The sequence below is a fragment of the Oryctolagus cuniculus genome, chromosome 7 (genome assembly GCF_964237555.1).
Source record: "Oryctolagus cuniculus chromosome 7, mOryCun1.1, whole genome shotgun sequence".
NCBI classification, from domain to species: Eukaryota; Metazoa; Chordata; class Mammalia; order Lagomorpha; family Leporidae; genus Oryctolagus; species Oryctolagus cuniculus.
In genome coordinates this window covers 824994-847639 of record NC_091438.1, presented here as the reverse complement: position 1 = coordinate 847639, position 22646 = coordinate 824994, and the positions used below count along the sequence as shown (strand labels likewise).

At 55.4% G+C, this 22646-nt stretch overlaps 1 protein-coding gene across 17 annotated transcripts in view; it reads right to left on the bottom strand.

The window, feature by feature from the left end:
- LOC103346519 (golgin subfamily A member 2) overlaps positions 1–22646 on the bottom strand; it is a 106689-nt gene that overhangs the window by 10438 nt on the left and 73605 nt on the right. For 6 of the 17 annotated variants that reach the window (XM_070077120.1, XM_070077122.1, XM_070077114.1 and 3 more), the window contains exons 1-4: positions 8591–14522; positions 7714–8216; positions 4396–7649; positions 24–4331 (exon numbers count right to left, since the gene is read on the bottom strand). Coding sequence is in view for 2 of the 17 variants with exons in the window: in XM_070077123.1 (XP_069933224.1) it covers positions 14584–14706; positions 16008–16055 (171 nt within the window). In the remaining 15 variants the exon portion in view is untranslated. The other 11 variants (XM_070077121.1, XM_070077126.1, XM_070077124.1 and 8 more) reach the window with 7 other exon arrangements.

The window sequence follows — 22646 nt, the reverse complement described above, 5'->3', positions numbered from 1 at the left end:
GACACCAGATGAGAAGCCTGCACCTAGCTTTCAGTCTGAATGTGGAGCTCTGCTGGGTGTCAGGACACCAGATGAGAAGCCTGCACATCAATTTCAGTCTGAAGGTGGAGCTTCAACTGTGTATCAGAACACCAAATGAGAAGCCTGAACAACGCTTTCAGTCTGAAGGTTCGAGCTTCTCTTGGGAGTCAGGACACCAGATGAGAAGCCTGCACCTGATTTCACATCAGGATGTGGAGATTTGCCAGGGTGTCACGACACTAGATGAGACGCCTGAACCTCACATCACGTGTGCAATGGAGCTTTGCGTGGGTGACAGGACAGCAGATGAGAAGCCTGCCCCTCGCTTCACATCTGAAGGTGGAGGATCGCCTGGGTGTCAGACACCAGAAGAGAAGACTGCACCTGGCTTTCAGTCTGAGTGTGGAGCTCACATTAGTGTCAGGACACCAGATGAGAAGCCTACACCTGGCTTTCAGTCTGAATGTGGAGCTCTGCTGGGTGTCAGAACACAAGATGAGAAGCCTTCCCCTCGTTTCACATCTGAAGGTGGAGCTTCGCCTGGTTGTCAGACACCGGAAGAGAAGACTGCACCTGGCTTTCAGTCTGAAGGGGGAGCTTCGCCGGCGTGTCAGGTCACCAGATGAGAAGCCTAAACATCGCTTTCAGTCTGAAGGGGGAGCTTCGCCTGTGTGTCAGGACACTAGATGAGAAGCCTGCACCTGGCTTCACTCTGAGGTGGAGCTTCACCTGGGTACCACGACACCAGATGAGAAGCCTGCACCTAGTTTCACTTCTGAAGGTGGAGCATCCCTGGATGTCAGGACACCAGATGAGAAGCCTGCACCTCGCTTTCAGTCTGAAAGTGGAGCTTCGCCTAGTTGTCAGGGCACCAGATGAGAAGCCTGCCCCTCGTTTCACATCTGAAGGTGGGGTTTCACCTGGGTGTTGGACACCAGATGATAAGCCTGCACGAGGCTTTCCATCTGAATGCGGAGCTTCGCCTGGGTGTCAGAACACCAGATGTGAAATCGGCCCCTAGCTTCACATCTGTATGTGGAGGTTCGCCTGGGTGTCAGGACACCAGATGAGAAGCCTGCACCTCACATGACGTCAAAAGGTGGAGCCTCGCCTGGGTGTCAGGACACCAGATGAGAAGCCTGCACCTGGCTTTCAGTCTGAAGGTGAAGCTTCACCTGGGTGTCAGAACACCAGATGAGAAGTCTGCCTCTAGATTCACATCTGTATGTGGAGGTTCGCCTGGGTGTCAGGACACCAGATGAGAAGCCTGTACCTGGCTTTCAGTCTGAAGGTGGAGCTCACCTGGTGTCAGGACACCAGATGAGAAGCCTGCACCTCGCTTTCAGTCTGAAGGTGGAGCTTCGCCTGGTTGTCAGGACACCAGATGAGAAGCCTACACCAGGCTTTCCACCTAAAGGTGGAGTTTCACCTGGGAGAAAGGACACTAGATGAGAAGCCTGCATCTGGCTTTCAGTCTGAAGGTGAAGCTTCACCTGGGTGTCAGGACACGAGATGAGAAGCCTGCCCCTCGCTTCACATCTGAAGGTGGAGTTTCCCAGGGTGTCTAGACACCAGATGAGAAGCCTGCACCTCGCTTCCAGTCTGAAGGTGGAGCTTCACCTGGATTCAGGACACCAGATGAGAAGCCTGCACCTGGCTTTCAGTCTGAAATTGGAGCTTCGCCTAGTTGTCAGGACACCAGATGAGAAGCCTGCCCCTCATTTCACATCTTAAGGTGGAGCTTCGCCTGGGTGTCAGGACACCAGATGGTAAGCCTGCACCAGGCTTTCCCTCTGAATGTGGAGTTTCGCCTGGGTGTCAAGACACCAGATGAGAATCCTGCACCTCACTTTCAGTCTTAAGGTGGAGCTTCTCTTGGGCATCAGGCCACCAGATAGAAGCCTGAACCTGGCTTCACATCTGGAGGTGGAGATTCCCAGGATGTCAGGACCCCAGATGAGAAGCCTGCACCTCACTTTCAATTGAAGGTGGAGCTTCACCAGGGTAGCAGGACACCAGATGAGAACCCTGCAACTGGTGTCACATCTAGAGTGGGAGCTTCGCCAGGGTGTCAGGACACCAGATGAGAACCCTGCAACTGGCGTCACATCTGGAGTGGGAGCTTCACCAAGGTAGCAGGACACCAGATGGGAAGCCTGTAGCTGGTTTTCAGAATGAAGGTGGAGCTTCGCCTGGGTGTCAGGACACCAGATGAGAAGCCTGCACCTCGCTTCACATATGGAGGTGGAGCTTCGCCTGGTTTCAGGACACCACATGAGTAGTCTGCACTTCACTTTCAGTCTGAAAGTGGAGCTTCGCCTGGTGTAAGGACACCAGATGAGAAGCCTTCACCTGGCTTTCAGTCTGAGAATGGAGCTCACCTTGGTGTCAGGACAACAGATGAGAAGCCTGTACCTGGCTTTCCATCTGAAAGTCAAGCTCACCTGGGTGTCTGGACACCAGATGAGAAGTTGCCCCTCGTTCACATCTGAAGGTTGAGCTCACCTGGGTGTCAGAATACCAGATGAGAACCCTGCACCTGGCTTCACATCTGGAGTTGGAGTTTGCCAGGGTGTCAGGACACCAGATGAGAAGCCTGCCCCTCGCTTCACGTCTGGAGGTAGTGCTTCGCCTGGTGTCAGGACACCAGATGAGAAGCGTTCACCTGGCTTTCAGTCTGAAGGTGAGGCTTCGCCTGGGTGTCAGGACACCAGATGAGAAGCCTTCACCTGGCTTTCAGTCTGAAGGTGGAGCTCACCTGGCTCTTAGGACACCAGATGAGAAGCCTGCAACTCACTTTCATTCTGAAGCTGGCACTTGGCCTCGATGTAAGCACACCAGATGAGAAGCCTGCACTTCGCATCATATCTGGAGGTGGAGCTTCCCCTGGGACTCAGGACAACAGTTGAGAAGCCTGCACCTCACTTTCAGTATGAAGATGTAGGTTCACCTGGGTGTCAGGGCACCAGATGAGAAGCAGGCCCCTCACTTTCTGTCTGAAGGTGGAGCTTTGCCTGGGTATCAGGACACCAGATGAGAAGCCTGAACCTGGCTTTCTGTCTGAGGTTGGAGCTCACCTGGATGTCACGACACCAGATGAGAAGCCTGCACCTCGCTTTCCGTATGAAGGTGGAGTTTCGCCTGGGTGACAGGACACCAGGTGAGAAGACTACACCTACCTTCATGTCTGGAGGTGAAGCTTAGCCTGGTTTCAGGACACCAGAAGAGAAGTCTGCACCTCACTTTCAGTCTGAAGGTGGAGGTTCACCTGGGTGTAAGGACACCAGATCAGAAGCCTTCACCTGGCTTTCAGTCTGAAGGTGGAGCTCACCTTGGTGTCAGGACCCCAGATGAGAAGCCTGTACCTGGCTTTCAGTCTAAAGGTGAAGCTTCGCCTGGGTGTCTGGACACCAGATGAGAAGCCTGCACCTCGCTATCAGTCTGAAGGTGGAGCTTCGCCTGGTTTCAGGACACCAGGTGTGAAGCCTGCCAGTAGCTTCACATCTGTATGAGGAGATTCACCTTGGTGTCAGGACACCAGATGAGAAGCCTGCACCTGGCTTTCAGTCCGAAGGTGGAGCTTTGCCAGGGTGTCAGGACACCAGATGAGAAGCCTGCACCTGGCTTTCAGTCTGAAGGTGGAGCTTTGCCAGGGTGTCAGGACACCAGATGAGAAGCCTGCACCTGGCTTTCAGTCTGAAGATGGAGGTTTGCCTGGGTGTCAGGACACCAGATGAGAAGCCTGAACCTCACTTTCAGTCTCAAGGTGGAGCTTTGCCTGGGTGTCAGGACACCAGATGAGAACCCTGTGCCTCGCTTCCAGTAAGAAGGTAGAGCTTCGCTTGGGTGTCAGGACCCCAGATGAGAAGCATACACATGGCTTTCAGTCTGAAGGTCGAGCTTCGTCTGTGTGTCAGGACACCAGATGGGAAGCCAGCACCTGGCTTCACATCTGGAGGTGGACCTTCTCTGGGGCATTAGGCCACCAGATGAGAAGCCTGCACCTGGCTTTCAGTCTGAATGTGGAGCTCTGTGGGAGGCAGGACACCAGATGAGAAGCCTGCACCTGGCTTTCACTCTGAAGATGGAGCTCGGCTGGGTTTCAAGACAACACATGAGAAGCCTTTCCCTTGCTTCACATCTGAAGGTTGGGTTTCACCTGGGTGTCAGGACAACAGATGAGAAGCCAGCCCCTTGTTTTATTAAGGTGGAGCTTCGCCTGGGTGTCAGGACACCAGATGAGAAGCCTGCACCTGGCTTTCAGTCTGAGTGTAGAGCTCTTCTGGGTGTCAGGACACCAGATGAGAAGCCTGCACGTGGCTTTCTGTCTCAAGGTGGAGCTTTGCCAGGGTGTCAGGACACCAGATAAGAAGCCAGCACCTCACCTTCAGTCTGAATGTGGAGGTTCGTCTGGGCCTCAGGACACCAGATGAGAAGCCTGCACCTGATTTCACATCAGGATGTAGAGATTTGCCAGGGTGTCACGACAGCAGATGAGAAGCCTGCCCCTCACTTCACATCTGAAGGTGGAGCTTCGCCTGTGTGTCAGAACACCAGATGAAAAGTCTTCACATGGTTTTCAGTGTGAAGGTGGAGCTTCGCCTGGATGTCAGGACACCAGATGAGAACCCTGCACCTGGCTTTCAGTCTGAAGGTGGAGCTTCGCCTGGAAGTCGGGACACCAGATGAGAAGCCTGCAAGTCACTTTCAATCTGAATTGGGAGCTTCAACTGGGTGTCAGGACACCAGATTAGAAGCCTGCACCTGGCTTTCAGTCTGAAGGTGGAGCTTCGACTGGGTGTCATTACACCAGATGAGAAGCCTGCATCAGGCTTTCAGTTTGAATTTGGAGTTTCGCTTGGGTGTCTGGACACCAGATCAGAAGCCTGCACCTGGCATTAAGTCTGAAGGTGGAGCTTCGCCTGTGTGTCAGGACACCAGATGGGAAGCCAGCACCTGGCTTTCATTCTTAAGGTGGAGCTTCGCCTGGGTGTCAGAACACCAGATTAGAAGCCTGTACCTGGCTTTCAGTCTGAATGTGGAACTCACCTATGTTTCAGGACACCTGATGAATAGCCTGCCCCTCGTTCACATCTCAAGGTGGAGCTTCGTCTGGGTGTCAGGACACCAGATGAGAAGCCTGCACGGGATTTCAGTCTGAAAGTGGAGCTCACCTGGGTGTCAGGACACCAGATGAGAAGCCTGCACCTGGCTTTCAGTCTGAAGGTGAAGCTTCGCCTGTGTGTCAGGACACCAGATGGGAAGCCAGCACCTGGCTTTCATTCTGAAGGTGAGGCTTCGCCTGTGTGTCAGGACACCAGATGGGAAGCCAGCACCTGGCTTTCAGTCTGAAGGTGAAGCTTTGCCTGGGTGTCAAGACACCAGATGAGAAGCCTGCACCTCACTTCACATCTGCAGGTGGAGCTTCGCCTGGGTGTCAGGACACCAGATGGGAAGCCAGCACCTGTCTTTCAGGCTGAAGGTGGAGCTTTCCCTGGGTGTTGACACCAGATGAGAAGTCTGCACATCGCTTTCCGTCTAATGTGGAGCTTCGTCTGGGTGTCAGAACACCAGATGTGAAGTCTGCCCCTAGCTTCACCTCTGTATGTGGAGGTTCGCCAGGGTGTTAGGACACCAGATGAGAAGCCTGCACCTGGATTTCAATCTGAAGGTGGAGCTCAGCTGGGTGTCAGGACACCAGATGAAAAGCCTGCACCTGGCTTTCAGTCTGAGTGTAGAGCTCTTCTGTGTGTCAGGACACCAGATGAGAAGCCTGCACCTGGCTTTCTGTCTCAAGGTGGAGCTTTGCCAAGGTGTCAGGACACTAGATAAGAAGCCACCACCTCACCTTCAGTCTGAAGGTGGAGCTTCTCTTGGGCATCAGGACACCAGATGAGAAGCCTGCACCTGATTTCACATCAGGATGTGGAGATTTGCCAGGGTGTCATGACAGCAGATGAGAAGCCTGCACCTCACTTCACATCTGAAGGTGGAGCTTCGCCTGGATGTCAGGACACCAGATGAGAAGCCTGCCCCTCATTTGACATCTGAAGGTGGAGCTTCGCCTGGGTGTCACGACACCAGCTGAGAAGTATGCACCTGGATTTCAATCTGAAGGTGGAGCTCGGCTGGGTGTCAGGACACCAGATGAGAAGCCTGCACCTGGCTTTCAGTCTGAAGGTAGATCTCACCAGGGTGTCAGGACACCAGATGAGAAGCCTGCACCTGGTTTTCACTCTGAAGGTGGAGCTTCGCCTGGGTGTCAGGACACCAGATGAGAATCCTGCACCTTGCTTTCCATCTGAAGGTGGAGTTTCGCCTGGGTGTCACAGCAGCAGATCAGAAGCCTACACCTAGCTTTCAGTCTGAAGGTGGAGCTTCACCTGGGATACAGGACGCCAGATGAGAAACCATCACCTTGGTTTCATTCTGAAGGTGGAGCTTCGCCTAGTTGTCAGGACACCAGATGAGAAACCTGCACCTGGCTTTCAGTCTGAAGGGCGAGCTTAGCCTGGGAGTCAAGACGCCAGTTCAGAAGCCTGTACCTAGCTTTCCGTCTGAATGTGGAGCTTTGCCTGGGTGTCAGAACACCAGATGAGAAGTCTGCCACTAGCTTCACATCTGTATGTGGAGGTTCCCCTGGGTGTCAGGACACCTGATGAGAAGCCTGCACCTGGATTTCAGTCTGAATGTGGAGCTTCGCCTGGGTGTCAGGACAACCGATGAGAAGCCTGCACCTGGCTTTCAGTCTGAAGGTGGAGCTTCGCCTGGATGTCAGTACACCTGATGAGTAGTCTGCCACCCGTTCACATCTGAAGGTGGAGCTTCGCCTAGGTGTCAGAACACCAGATGAGACCCCCGCACCTGGCTTCACATCTTGAGTTGGAGCTTTGCCAGGGTGTCAGTAAACCAGATGGGAAGCCTCCACCTCGCATGACATCAAAAGGTGGTACTTCGCCTGGGTGTCAGGACACCAGATGAGAAGCCTGCACCTGGCTTTCAGTCTGAAGGTTGAGATTAGCCTGGGTGTCAGGACACCATCTGAGAAACCTGCACCTCACTTTCCGTCTGAATGTGGAGCTTCACCTGGGTGTCAGAACACCAGATGTGAAATCTGCCCCTAGCTTCACATCTGTATGTGGAGGTTCGCCTGGGTGTCAGGACACTAGAAGAGAAGCCTGCGCCTGGCTTTCAGTCTGAAGGTGGAGCTTTGCCTGGGTGTCCGGACTCCAGATTAGAAGCCTGTACCTGGCTTTCAGTCTGAAGGTGGAGCAACCTGGGTGTTAGGACACCTGAGGAGAAGCGTGCCCCTTGTTCACATCTGAAGTTGGAGCTTCGCCTAGGTGTCAGACCACCAGATGAGAACCCTGCACCTGGCTTCACATCTTGAGTTGGAGCTTTGCCAGGGTGTCAGGACACCAGATGAGAAGCCTGCACCTTGCTTTCAGTCTGAAGGTGGAGTTTTTCCTGGGTGTCAGGACACCAGATGAGAAGACTGCACCTGGCTTTCATTCTGAAGGTGGAGGTTAGTCTGTGTGTCAGGAGACCAGATGAGAAGCCTGCACCAGGCTTGCAGTCTGAAAGTGTTGCTCACCTGGGAGTCAGGACACCAGATGAGAAGCCTGCACCTCACTTTCATTCTCAAGGTGGAGCTTTGCCTGGGTGTCAGGACACCAGATGAGAAGCCTGCACTGGCTTTCAGTCTGAAGGTGGAGCTCACATGGGTGTCAGGACACCAGATGAGAAGCCTGTACTTCGCTTCCAGTAAGAAATTGGAACTTCGCTTGCATGTCAGGACACCAGATGAGAAGCCTACACATGGCTTTCAGTCTGAAGGTCTTGCTTCGCCTGGGTGTTAATACACCAGATGAGAAGCCTGCCCCTAGCTTCACCTCTGAAGGTGGAGGATCGCCTGAGTGTCAGGACACCACATGAGAAGCCTGTAGCTGGTTTTCAGTCTGAAGGTGGAGCATCGCCTGGGTGTCAGGACACCAGACGAGAAGCCTACACCTGGCTTTCAGTCTGAAGGTGGAGCTTCACCTGTGTGACAAAACACAAGATGAGAAGCCTGCCCCAAGCTTCAAATCTGAATGCGGATGTTCACCCGGGTGTCAGGACACCAGATGAGAAGCCTGCACCGGGCTGTCTGAGTGGATCTTTGCCTGGATTCAGGACACCAGATTAGAAGCCTGTACCTGGCCGGCGCCGCGGCTCACTAGGCTAATCCTCCGCCTAGCGGCGCCGGCACACCGGGTTCTAGTCCCGGTCGGGGCGCCGGATTCTGTCCCGGTTGCCCCTCTTCCAGGCCAGCCCTCTGCTGTGGCCAGGGAGTGCAGTGGAGGATGGCCCAGGTGCTTGGGCCCTGCACCCCATGGGAGACCAGGAAAAGCACCTGGCTCCTGGCTCCTGCCATCGGATCAGCGCGGTGCGCCGGCCGCAGCGCGCCGGCCGCGGCGGCCATTGGAGGGTGAACCAACGGCAATGGAAGACCTTTCTCTCTGTCTCTCTCTCTCTCACTGTCCACTCTGCCTGTCAAAAAAAAAAAAAAAAAAAAAAAAGAAGCCTGTACCTGGCTTTCAGTCTAAAGGTGGAGCTCACCTGGGTGTCAGGACACCTGATGAGAAACCTGCGCCTCGCTTCACCTCTGAAGGTGGAGGATCGCCTGGATGTCAGGACACCAGATGAGAAGCCTGCATCAGCCTTTCAGTCTAAAGGTGGAGTTTCGCCTGGTTGTCAGGACACCAGATGAGAAGCCTGCACCTGGCTTTCAGTCTGAAGGTGTAGCTTCGCCTGGGTGACAGGGCACCAGATGAGAAGCTTGCACCTCCCATGACGTCAAAAGGTGGAGCCTCGCCTGGGTGTAAGGACACCAGATGAGAAGCCTGCACCTGGCTTTCAGTCTGAAGGTGGAGTTTCGCTTGGGTGTCAGGACACCAGATGAGAAGCCTGCACCTGGCTTTCAGTCTGAAGGGGTGATTAGCCTGGGTGTCAGGAGACCAGATGAGAAGCCTGCACCTGGCTTTCAGTCTGAAGGTGGAGTTTCGCTTGGGTGTCAGGACACCAGATGAGAAGCCTGCACCTGGCTTACAGTCTGGCGGTGGAGCTTCGCCTGGGAGTCAGGACACCAGATGAAAAGCCTGGACCTGGGTTTCAGTCTGAAGGTGGAGTTCCGTCTGGGTGTCAGGACACGCGATGAGAAGCCTGCAAGTCGCTTTCAATCTGAAGTGGGAGCTTCGCCTGGGTGTGAGGACACCAGATGAGAAGCCTGCACCTGGCTTTCTGTCTGAAAGTGGAGCTTCGCCTGGGTGTCAGGACACAAGATGAGAAGCCTGCACCTCGCTTTAAGTCTGAAGGTGGAGCTTCGCCTGGATGTCACGACACCAGATGAGAAGCCTGTAAGTCGCTTTCAATCTGAGGTGAGAGCTTCGCCTGGGTGACATGACACCAGATGAGAAGCCTGCACCTCACTTTCAGTCTGAAGAGGGAGCTTCGCCTGGGTGTCAGGACACTAGATGAGAAGCCTGCACCTGGCTTTCAGTCAGAAGGTGGAGCCTCGACTCGGTGTCATTACACCAGATGAGAAGCCTGCATCAGGCTTTCAGTCTGAAGGTGGAGCTTCGCCTGGATGTCATGACACCAGATGAGAAGCCTGCACCTGGCTTTCAGTCTGAAGGCGGAGCTTCCCATGGGCGTTAGGATACCAGATTTGAAGCCTGCACCTCGCTTTCAGTCTGAAGGTGGAGCTTCGCCTTGGTGTCAGCACACCGCATGGAAAGCATGCACCTGGATTTCAGTCTGAAGGGGTGATTAGCCTGGGTGTCAGGAGACCAGATGAGAAGCCTGCACCTGGCTTGCAGTCTGAAAGTGTTGCTCACCTGGGAGTCAGGACACCAGATGAGAAGCCTGCACCTCACTTTCAGTTTCAAGGTGGAGCTTTGCCTGGGTGTCAGGACACCAGATGAGAAGCCTGTACCTCGCTTCCAGTAAGAAGGTGGAACTTCGCTTGGATGTCAGGACACCAGATGAGAAGCCTACACATGGCTTTCAGTCTGAATGTCATGCTTGGCCTGAGTGTTAAGACACCAGATGAGAAGCCTGCCCTTCCTTCACCTCTGAAGGTGGAGGATCGCCCGGGTGTCAGGACACCACATGAGAAGCCTGCAGCTGGTTTTCAGTCTGAAGGTGGAGCTTCGCCTGGGTGTCAGGACACCAGATGAGAAGCCTGCACCTGGGTTTCAGTCTGAAGGTGGAGCTTCATCTGGGTATCAGGACACCAGATGAGAAGCCTGCCCCTTGTTTCATATCTGAAGATGGAGCTTCGCCTGGGTGTTTGCACAGCAGATGAAAAGCCTGCACTTTGCTTTCAATCTGAAAGTGGAGCTTCGCCTTGGAGTCAGGACGCCAGATGAGAAGCCTTCACCTGGGTTTCAGTCTGAAGGTGGAGCTTCGCCAGGATTCAGGACACCAGATGAGAAGCCTGCCCAAGCTTCACATCTGAAGGTGGAGGATCTCCTGGGAGTCAGGACACCAGATGATAAGCCTGCACTTGGCTTTCAGTCTGAAAGTGGAGCTTCCCCTAGGTGTCAGGACCCCAGATGAGAAACCTGCACCTGGCTTCATGTCTCAAGTTCGAGCTTTTCCTGGGTGTCAGGACACCAGATGAGAATCCTGCACCTGGCTTTCAGTATGAAGGTGGAGCTTCGCCTGAATATCAGGCCACCAGATGATAAGCCTGAACCTGGCTTTCTGTCTGAAGACGTAGCTTCGCGTGGGTGTCAGCATACCAGATGAGAAGCCTGCACCAGGCTTTCAGTCTGAAGGTGAAGCTTCACATGATTGTCAGAAGACCAGATGAGATGTCTGCCCCTAGCTTCACATTCTGTATGTGGAGGTTCGCCTGGGTGTCAGAACACCAGATTTGAAGTCTGCCCCTAGCTTCACATGTGAATGGGGCAGTTCACCTGGGTGTCAGGACACCAGATGAGTAGCCTGCCCCTCGTTTCACATCTGAAGGTGGAGCTTCGCTTGGGTGTCAGGACACCAGATGAGAAGCCTGCACCTGGCTTACAGTCTGGCGGTGGAGCTTCGCCTGGGAGTCAGGACACCAGATGAAAAGCCTGGACCTGGGTTTCAGTCTGAAGGTGGAGTTCCGTCTGGGTGTCAGGACACGCGATGAGAAGCCTGCAAGTCGCTTTCAATCTGAAGTGGGAGCTTCGCCTGGGTGTGAGGACACCAGATGAGAAGCCTGCACCTGGCTTTCTGTCTGAAAGTGGAGCTTCGCCTGGGTGTCAGGACACAAGATGAGAAGCCTGCACCTCGCTTTAAGTCTGAAGGTGGAGCTTCGCCTGGATGTCACGACACCAGATGAGAAGCCTGTAAGTCGCTTTCAATCTGAGGTGAGAGCTTCGCCTGGGTGACATGACACCAGATGAGAAGCCTGCACCTCACTTTCAGTCTGAAGAGGGAGCTTCGCCTGGGTGTCAGGACACTAGATGAGAAGCCTGCACCTGGCTTTCAGTCAGAAGGTGGAGCCTCGACTCGGTGTCATTACACCAGATGAGAAGCCTGCATCAGGCTTTCAGTCTGAAGGTGGAGCTTCGCCTGGATGTCATGACACCAGATGAGAATCCTGCACCTGGCTTTCAGTCTGAAGGCGGAGCTTCCCGTGGGCGTTAGGATACCAGATTTGAAGCCTGCACCTCGCTTTCAGTCTGAAGGTGGAGCTTCGCCTTGGTGTCAGCACACCGCATGGAAAGCATGCACCTGGATTTCAGTCTGAAGGTGGAATTTTGCATGGGAGTCAGGACACCAGATGAGAAGCCTGCAGATGGGTTTCAGTCTGAAGGTGGAGCTTCACCTGGTTGTCAGGACACCAGATGAGAAGCCTGTACCTCGCTTTCAGTCTGAAGGTGGAGCTTCGCCTGGGAGTCAGGACACCGGATGAGAAGCCTGCACCTCACTTTCAGTTTGAAGGTGGAGATTCGCCTGCGTGTCAGGACACCACATGGGAAGCCTGCACCTGGATTTCAGTCTGAATGTGTAGTTTCACATGGGTGTCAGGACACCAGATGAGAAGCCTGCAAGTCGCTTTCAATCTGAAGTAGGGGCTTCAACAGTGTGTCAGGACACCAGATGAGAATCCTGCACCTGTCTTTCAGTCTGAAGGGGAGCTTCACCTGTGTGTCTGGATACCAGATGAGAAGCCTGCACCTCACTTTGAGTCTGAAGGTGGAGCTTCGCCTGGGTGTCAGGACATCAGATGAGAAGTCTGCACCTGGCTTTCAGTCTGAAGGTGGAGCTTTGCCTGGGTGTCGATACCAGATGAGAAGCCTGCACCTGGCTTGAGAATGCTTTAGTCTGATTCCTAGCTCCAGTCTGACTGCAGTTTCCTCCTCATGCCAGCCCTTGGAGACCCTGTGATGGCTCAAGTACACTGAGCTACTCAAAGTCAAATTTCAGCTGTCAGCACTTCTCCGTGCCTGGGCCCTGCCCAGACTATGTAATTTGTTGTCTCCTCTGAGGCTGCAGAGTGAGTCATGGCCCCTGGCCAGACCTTCCTGGGTGGGAGCCGCCATGATGGTTGACCAGCTATCTGTCCCTTTCCCTAGGCCCATCTCCAGATCAGCCCTGCTACACTGGCTTGGCTGAAGGCCCTGGGGCAGTTAGACAGGAAGTGCCAACATTATCTGCAGGTTATGGCCTACCTAGCCCCGTGTGCCTGTGCCCTGCCCCTCCCCCAACTCAGGCTCGCTGCAGCCCTGGAAGGTGTTCTATGACCTCACTATGCTGCCTATGACCTCATCGCTCCCTCTGCCTCCCCCACTCGCCACGTGGATGAATATTACCCACCTTTAATCTTCACACTGGCCTCAAATGCCACCTTTTCCAGCCACAAGTCCATTTGGAACCCACCTCCCTCACCTAGCCATGCAGCTGGCCTATTGCCGCCTTTCCCCTGCCCCCTCAGAGCACTCTGCCACCCCCATGGCACCTCCTGTCTTGTTCTTCTACTTCCACCACTGTGCATCCAATGCCTTTGTGATCCACGGGCCCAGTGAACATGGTTGAGTGCCCCATCTGATTTGTCAAAGAGACGAGGGGCAGGCAGAGTGTCCTAGCACTGGTCTGTCTGGGTAGCCTCACATCCTTGCCGGTTAGTTCCTCTGAAGAGCTAACCTCCATCCTTGTGATTATAAAGCCAATTCATTTTCTCTTAATTCTACCTTCTCACTCTCAAACCAAAATGGAATTCATCAAGTTGAAAAATCACTCAGTTCCATCTGGTCTACTTGCCCAGAGGGCAAAATGTAACAGCATTTGTATTTTTTCAAATCTCTCCTGGTCTAACCGCACTGGGCATTCAAAGCCCAAAACCCTACAGACCTGCTCTGAAAGTTATTCCCAAATCACCAAATCTTTGAGGTGTGCCTTACCCTCTCCAAGATGATAAAAGACACAAGGGAAGGGAAAAACACAATTAACCAAGCAGGGGAGGAAGCAGACATAAGCAGGCCGAGGGTTAATGGCAGCAACTTAAAACAAGCCAGAGGCAGTCTCCACCAAATGAGACAAGCCTCAGGGACATGCACACCTGGGAGGCAGCAAGCCAGAGAAGGGGTCTTGGCACTGCCTCCCCTTCCACTTGTCCTATGGGGCAGCGCTACCCCATTGGAATGGTTAAGGTCAGACACCAGCACCTTCAGTATGTCCTGCATCTAGAGGCGGTGAAAAGGGGAAAACAAGGGCAGGGGAAGACACAGAGAATGGCTTAGAGAGAGGCGAGGATGTCGGGGAAGGAAGAGGTGGAGTGAGGAAACAGAAGCTGAGGAAGAGCAGAGATCCATACCGTGGTCCCCCAGGCCATCCTCTCAGACTGGCCATTGCTGCCTCAACTGACAGAGGGAAAAGTCCCCAGGCCCCAGAGTCACATGAAGTGCAGTCACTGACCAGCGCGGCTCTCAGACCCTCCCCCAGACACGACCCCCACTCTCCATGTTAAAACCAGACTTCTGCAGAAGGGTTCTTTTGAACAAGGGAGGCTACAGCTCAACAATTAGAAGACACTGTTCCAATCCAATAATATCTGACAGCCTGAAACAGAAGCCCAGGGGAGGCTGTGACTTTTCTGAGGTCATCCAGAGCCAAGGCCGAATCCCAGTGCCTGGGGCTTCCTAAGGGAACAGCCTGATGGCCGGGCTGCTCTCGCTGACCTGGCTTTTCCTGAGGCCAGGGATGAGGAAGTCGCAAATACCAGCGACTATGAATGTTACAAGACCCTGTATTCTGGATTAACATGAGAACAGCAAAAACTCTAAAACTTTGTAAGTAAAACATCAGCCCTATCTGTTTCACAGATGTGGAGAGAGAGGCCCAGAAAGCTTGAACAAATTGCCTTACATCATATCCCTAGCAGAGGGAAAGGGAGCATTCAGACCCAGAATCCTTGACCAGTATCTAACACTCCCTTCCACCATCTTCCACTGTCCTCTGGATCCCCAACCCCCCATCCTCCATTGCCCCTTAGCCCCCGAGCCCCCACCAGCCTGGCCAGCCAAGACTCACATCCTCAGTTGAGTGACAACCCCGAGAAGTGGTTGTCTCAGGGCTACTGCCGTTTTTAAGGTTTTTCTTCTTTTTTCCTCCTGCAGTACCACCAGGCCTGTTCTTCTGCTGATACTCTCTTAACTGTGGAAAGGAAAAGCAGTTGATTCTCTGGAATGCCCTAAGCCCCTGCGGTCACATCCTACTTCACAGTGTTCACAAGAACTCTCATGTCCACCACTGGCTTCATGCCACCGACAACCCTTCAAGGGGCTGGAACGATCAGTTAACGTCTGAAGAACTGACAGCATGGCTTCAATAAAAGGGAATGATGGAATTTAAAATCAGCTTCCAACTCTCACTTCTGGGGTTCTGCCAAGAATCAGCAGCTGCTGGGAGCAAAACCAGAGGTAGAGGTAGAAGGTTAACATTATGTGGTCAGGAATTGTACTTTGTGTGGTTTGGAAACAAGACATTGGGTCCTTCCTTCCATATCAGAACCTCGCAGAACTTCGAGGGGCACCCCGAGGAACCCTGGACACCGAGGAGAAAGTAGAACCCAGGCATTATTCCAGCCAAGGGCCCATTATGACTTCACGACAGGTTCCGACCCAAGCCCCAGGGCGGCCTCACCAAGCTGCTCCCTGCTCCTCTGTGGCAGTGCCCTCACCCAGCTTCAAAAACTCCCCTGGGGAGGGTTCAGGCTACAAAGTTTAGTCTCTCAAAGTCTGTTCCACAGACGGTCACACAGCTGTCACTCCAGAGAGCCTGAGTGTGGGGCACTCTGCTCCCAGGGTCAGGGAAATTGAATGTGAGCCTGAGAACTCGCACACCCCCCAAAGTAAGTCTCTGGAGAGTCGAAACCTGGGGGAAAACCAAACCTGTTTTCCCGCGGTCACCCAGAAACACTGCCCACACTTCCAGCTCCCCGGGAACGGGACACATCTCACTGTCAGTGTCCGAGCTGAGGAAGGGGGTCCCCAAGTCCCCAGTCCCCTTGCAGGCAGAAGCAGAAAGGGGGTGAGGACTTAGGGGACTGGGCCGGGAGATCAAAGCCCGAGCTGGAGGTAATGACAGTCCCCGGGGGATTTGGCCTCAGTGCATCCCACTCTGCGCTACCCACGCGCTGCGCAGGGGGAGGTGGGGCGCAGGGTAGGGACCCGAGTCCTTGGAGACTGAGCCCACAGACCCCAAGGAGGTTTGGCTTCGGGAGGCCAGAGGTGAGGTCTGAGGCTGGGCCGAGGAGCCCCAGGAGCCAATGGCCCAAAGTCACCCAGGGGTGACAAGCTGGGTGCTGAGGGGGTGGTGCTGGCTGAGAGGACTTGGATGGGGGAAGGGGCGCTCGGGCTCGACCCGAGTGTCTGAGGAGCCGCACAGACCCCGGCCACGGACCTGTCGTCAGAGGGGCAGTGGGCTGGGCCGGGGACGTGACCCCGACGTTTTACCTTTTTCTTGGCCGCAGCCAGCTTGCTCAGTCGGGTTTCCTCCGACATCGCGGGGTGGGGAGGGCGTGGGGCGGAGTGGGGCACATCACCACGATCCCGGCAACCACTGCGAATTGCTCCCGGCAGCTACCGCGCAGGTGTGTGACTGAGCCAGGAGACGCAGGTTCAGGGCAGAACTAGGCGGGGCTGGGTGGGCGTGGTCGCCACACTTCAAGCCCATTGGTCAGTGAGAAAGACGAAACAAAGAGGGGCGTGGTCCGAGGCGTCAAAATGGGAGCTGAGTGTGCAGCTCTGTCACCGCCCACTCTGGGGGCGGGGCGATTTCCCTTGGGTGCGCGCGCAGCTTTCTGGGAGCCCTCTCATGGCGTCCGTCACAGAATTCTAATCAGTCTGCGGACCCCAGAGGCCGCTCTCCGGCCTGCGCCCTGGACCCCTTTTCTCCACAGGCGCCCCCGAACCGGGGCCCTCAGACCCCAGGGCTCAGGAGGTGGGCGCGGAGCGCAGAGCAGGGGACACTGCATCAGTTCATGAGCCCTTTCTGACTCCTCCCAGATGTGCCCAGAAGTTCTCGTTTCAGAAATCCCCTCGGGGACCCCTTTCACGTCCTCCAGACACTGCCCCTCTCACACCCAGCCCTTCCTCGAGGGGCCTCACACTGACCCTGCCCAGCTGGATCCCGGCGGCTCCTACTCCCGCGCCCCCATGGGCCCCCTTTCCCCTCAGAGCAGCTCCGGGGCCTCAGCCTCTCCCACGCTTCCCTCCAGGGCTGAGCAGGACCCGGCCGCAGCTGCCGCGGGGCCTTCCGGTCACGGTGAGTAGCCCGCGCCCCCCGACCCTGTGCGTGTCTGTGCCCCCCGACCTGTGAGAATGTCTGTGCCCCTGACCCATGAGGATGTCTGCGCTCCTTAGTGTGCCTGCGCCCCCCGACCCGTGAGGATGTTTGCGCTCCCAAACCGTGAGCATGGCTACGGACCCAGACCCCGTGAGGATGCTAGCACCTCCCGACCCCGTCATGGTGGCTGCACCCCCCGACCCGTGAGGATGTCTGTGCCCCTGACCTGTGAGGATGCCTGGGCCCTGCGACCCATGCAGATGGTTGTGGACCCCATCCTGTGAGGGTGCCTGTGCCCCCCAACCCGTGAGGATGTCTGTGCCCCCAAGCCGTGAGTGTGACTGCAGACCCCAACCCCATGAGGGTGGCTGCGGCAGACCCCAACCCTGTGAGGGTGCCAGCACCTCCCAACCCTGTGAAGGTGGCTGCACCCCCGACCTCTTGAGGGTGCCTGGGCCCCTCGACCCGTGAGAGTGCCTGTGCTCCCTGACGCCATTAGGGTGCCAGGGCCCTTCGAGCCTTGAGGGTGCCAGCACCGCCAACCCTGTGAGTGTGCCTGGGCCCTCCAACACTGTGAGAATGGCAGATACCAACCCCATGAGGGTGTCAGTGCCCCCGAACCCCGTGAAGGTGTCAGTGCCCCCTGACCCATGAGGGTGCCAGTGACCCCCAACCTGTGAGTGGGCCAGCACCCCTGGACTCTGTGTGGGTGGCAATGCCTTCCATCCCATGGGGAGGATGTCTATGTGCCCCCCACACAGTGGCATCATGGCTACCCCCAGCCCTCCCCCACCCCAACCACAGCCCACAGGTGGGCCTTCCTCAGTCTTCCTGGGCAGACAAAACTCTGGGAGGCTCCCGAGCTGTCTTTCAGAATCCCTCTCAGTGCCCCCTGAGGAGCGTCAGCCAAGGTAGGCACCTGCCACTCTGCCTGTCTCAGGACTGCATCTGCCCCACTGCACCAGCCCCACACTGGGGGGAACCCCTGGGACCTCAGGGCCAAGCCCCTCCCTCTCCCTACTGCAGCTCCAGACTCCCTCTTTCCTGTTTCTGTCCTTGGGCCAGCTGGCTCTCTCCTCTCCCTTCCCAGGCAGCCTTGGGACTCAGTGCAGCTGCCCAGGGCCTCCGTGGCTGAGCCTGGGGGTTCTCGGGACAGGATCCGCACCACTGGCAGATGTGGGTGCCCTCTGAGCTGTCAGAGAGGTCAGAGAGCTTGTGGTTGATGGTGTAGGGGCTGGGAACTTGGGGGGTGTTGTTGTGGGACAGCCAGAGGTCTTTGAACTTCCTCCTGGGCGTGTCACACCTGCCCCAATCGGAGCTGTGCTGCTGGGGACAGGGGGTATCCTGCCCCCTGGCCTGGGAGCCCCAGCACAGGCCATGGTGAAAGGCCGGGGGTCACCTCGTCCCTTGGGTGTGCAGTTGAGCAGTGGCCAGGGTGAAGCATTCGGTTGCTTGATGACCTCAAATCCTGAGAATCCTCTGCACCCATCAGCCCAGGCAAGGCAGGGACCCGCAGCCTTCCTGCCTCCCACCTGGGCATTGTCACACCTGCTACTGGCTGAAGGTGGGGTCCTCAGCCCCAGACGAAGCCCCTTAGCCAGGGCAGGTCAGCTACTCTGAGTTCCGCCCAGCTGGGCCACAGAGTTGGCCCAGGGCCCCACCTGCCACTCTTCGCTGGCCTCTGACTCTCCCTCTTCTGCTTTTCCCCAGCAGGGAGGGCCCCGCCTTGCCTCCACGACCTGCAGCCCCCTGACCAGCCGAGGCTCCCCTCTTAGATTTTTGAGTTTGTGGCCACCTGCCCGCCCTGCCTCCTCAGGGTCCCGTCTGAGGACGCTGGGCTTTTTGAGCACCCGAGGGGCCTCCGGCGACCCCTCCAGCTGTCCATTTTAGCTGCCCGCTCCTGGTTCAAGCAGGGTTCTTCCTCCTATCTTTCTCCATCAGGCCTGGTGGCTGCCATATGGGCCTCCCGAGGCTAGTGCTGGCCCTGGCCAGTGGGTCCAAAGGCAGGGCCATCAGGGAGGAGGGAAGTCTGAGAGGGCCAGGCTTGTGTCAGGACTGTGGCTGTGCTGCCTGGGTGCTGTGTGAGAGGTGGCGTGAGTGGCAAGGGAGGCCCTCTCCAGCCTCCACCCTGACTCCCTGGAAGCTCTGGTCACCCACTCCAGCTCCTCCTCCCATCTTCCTTCCCCTTCCTGTCCATGGCCTTTTCCAGAAAGCTCACCCACGTGCCCACCTGCTGCTGCTTCCCACCTCCGCCCTGCCCACCAGTGCTGTGGCCTGGCTACTCTTGCCTTACCACCTGTCTCCCTCCTCTCTCTCCGCTGTTCTCTCTGCTTTCTCTCCCACTGCCAGACGATTGGGTCAGGCAAGGCCGTCCTGTCCTGAGAGACCCAGGCCCCCCTTTGACATCTAACCAGATCCTTCCTCTTCCTCGGAGACCTCCCTTTGCCAGTCTGTCCAGAGAGCTGCTCTGTGATTTGACAGTGGCCCTCAGCCCCAAAGCCTCCCCTTCTTCTGTGACTTTCTGTTGTGTGGTGATCTCACACCTCCAAGCATGACCTTGGTGAAAATGTGTGCCCCTCTGTGGTCCTGCTCCTTCCCTGTTCTATAAATATCTATAAATACTCATACACACACATGCACACACACACACGGGTGTGCGCACACACACACACACGTGGCAGTGCCCCTGGAGTTGCAGTGTAAGGAGACCAGCCTGGAAGAGGCCTCTTCACCCCTCTGAATGCTCAGCACAGCACAGAGGCTGCCCACTGCTGGCAGGCCCTGCTGCCTTGTGCAGTGCCCGTCCGCAAGTGACTCTTGCCCAAGATGCCCTTGCCCAGGTGCCCCCGCCTAGCAATGACCTTCACACAGATGCTCTCCTCACCCATGATGCCCCCAGGCCCAAAGTGAACCTCACCCAGACTGCCCTTACCCATGATACCCCTGCCCCAGAAGTGACTCTTGCCCCTGCCTGGGTGCTCCCACCCAGCAATGTCCCTCACCCAGATGCCATCCCTGAAATTGACCTCACCCGAAGATGACCCTGCTTCAGAAGAGATCCTTGCCCGAAGATGCCCTTGCCTGGAAGCCCCCTCCAGCAATGACCCTCACCCAGATGCCCTTGCCTGAAAATGACCTTGCCTGAAAATGCCCCTGGCCCAGAAATGACCCTAACCCATGATGCCCTGGGCTGGAAGTGACCCTTACCCAGTGAAGCAACCACCAGAGATGACCCTCACCTAGATGCCCCTGGCCTGGAAGTGACCCTTGACCAGCGATGCCCTTGCCAATGCCCCCTGCACAGAGATGACCTCACCCTGCGACGCTGTCCTCACCCAGATGCCCTCACCCTGATGCCCTCTGATCTGAAGTGAACCTCTCCCAGATTGCACTTACCCATAATGCCCTTCCTCCACAGAAAATAGTTCCCAGGTCTGCCAATTCCCAGAGTCCCCGTGGAGGCGTGGGCAGGCTCCAGCACAGCGCGCTGAGGTGCTAGGACAGTCCCTCCTCAGGGAACAGTTCCTGGAGTCTTCCCATCACCAGGATCCCCCGTGGATGCGTGGGCGGTTCAAGCTAGGTGTGCTGAGGTGCTAGGACCCTCCCTCTTCAGGGAACAGTTCCCATGGTCTGCGGACCCAGGGCCCCCCGTGGAGGCGTGGGCAGGCTCCACCACAGCACTCTGAGCTGTGAGGACCCTCCCTCCTCAGGGAACAGTTCCCGGGGTCTTCTGAACTTAGGGTCCCCCTGGAGGTGTGGGTGGGCTCCTGCACAGCACGCTGAGGTACTAGCCCCTCCCTCCTCAGGGAACAGTTCCCTAAGTGCCGAACCCCAGGGTTCTCTGTGGATGTTGAGCACAGTGCGCTGAGATACGAGGACCCTCCCTCCTCAGGGAACAGTTTCTGGAGTGCTGAACCCCAGGGTCCCTCGTGGGTGCTGACGCCGGGCTCCAGCACAGCGCGCTGAGCTGTGTGTGCGGATTCGCGTCTGTTTCGGGGGTAAATCCTGGCAAAAAGAGAAAAGCGTGGACTGCAGGCATCAGGCGAGGTGAGTGTTGGCAGTGGCCGGCTGCAGTCGCTCTTCCATGTGTGTTTCAATGGCTTTGTTTTTTTCAGTGTTAAAGCATTTGCAAAGTAGATATTTTAAAACTCAGAACACTATATACTTATGTAGTTATGTCTGTTAAAAGAGCTCTGGGGGGGGCTGGCTCTGTGGCGTAGCAGGTAAAGCTGCTGCCTGGGACACTTGGCACAGGTTCGAGTCCTGGCTTCTTCACTTCCAATCCTGCTCCCTGCTAATGGGCCTGGAAAGCAGCAGAGGATGGCCCAAGTGCTTGGGACTCTGCTCCAACATCAGAGACAGAGGAGAAGCAGCTCCTGACTCCTGCCTTCTGGCTTCACCCTGGCCCAGCGCTTTCTGTTATAGGCATTGGGGGGGGGTGATCCCCTGGATGTGTAGGGAGATTCTGTACAGAGATAAGAAATCAAGGTCTTTTAACAGGAAGTAGTCTTATTATTTATTTGTAAGGCCCAGGTGGAATTTCTTATCCAAAAGCCTGAGCACAGGACAAAGAGGGGTATCTTAGTTTCTTTGTTTCCCTTATATGGCTACACACATACATTTGATTGGATAGTCTATTGTTACATGACTGCCACAGGTATTGATACAATACTGTGTATGCATACATAGTTACTGATGATTTTTTTTTTGCACACATGTACTGAGCTGCAGAACCTGAAATGGATATACATCAGCAGATAGGGTGGTTGCTGGAGCAGGTTCTTTTCCTCAGCTTAGTATAGAAATAAAAAGCCAGGAAACAATTTGCCAAGAGGCAGAAACTTTTATTTGACAGAAAAGAATCTTTTATTTGATTGACAAGCCACAGAAAAAGTGGTCTGAGAGGAGACCAGGCAGAGTGCCCGAGTGGGACACTGGCTTTGAGGAAGTGTCCTGAGTTTTTAAGGCATTACTGTATTTTTTCCTTGGGTCATTCTGTGGGGGTGCCCATTGAGCGGGAGTTTCACAGGCTGTATGTTGATTGGCTAGGGGCCCATGGAGATAGTGTTTGGGGTCTCCTGGAGATGGCCCTTCTCTCCCTTAGGGGCTCAACCCCCTCCTCTGCTAGCTGTTACGATTTAAGGGGGCCGGCTCTGTGTCATAACAGATAAAGCTGCCGCCTGCAGTGCTGGCATCCCATATGGATGCCAGTTCGAGACCCAGCTGTTCCACTTCTGATCCAGCTCTCTGCTATGGCCTGGGAAAACAGTAGATGGTCCAAATCCTTGGGCTCCTGCACCCACATGGGAGACCTGGAAGAAGCTCTTGGCTTCTGGCTTCAGATCAGCTCAGCTCCAGCCATTGTGGCCATTTGGGGAATGAACCAGCAGATGGAAGACCTCTATGCACCCCCCCTTTCTGCCTCTCCTTATCTCTGCATAACTCTGACTTTCAAATAAATAAATTAATCTTTTTTAAAAAAGTATGATTTAAAACCACAGGGATCAAACAAAATAGCAGGGATCTCCTGGAGCCAGTCTGACTCTCCCCAGGAGTTCAGCCCCTTCCTCTGTCAGTGCTGAGTGAAAGATTGTAACCACCCTGAAGATGTTATTTAAAGGTCACACATGCAGCCCAAGAAGCTATTAGTGGGGGAGATGTCAGTTGGTCAGCTGGCAGCCTGCTTGTGAAGAACATCCAACCTTTGTCTGAGGGCCCACAGAACCCCCAGCCCCACTAGAGGCCTCAGATAGCATGTACAGTTGACACATTCATAGGCAGGCAGATCACAACCACATTTCATTTCC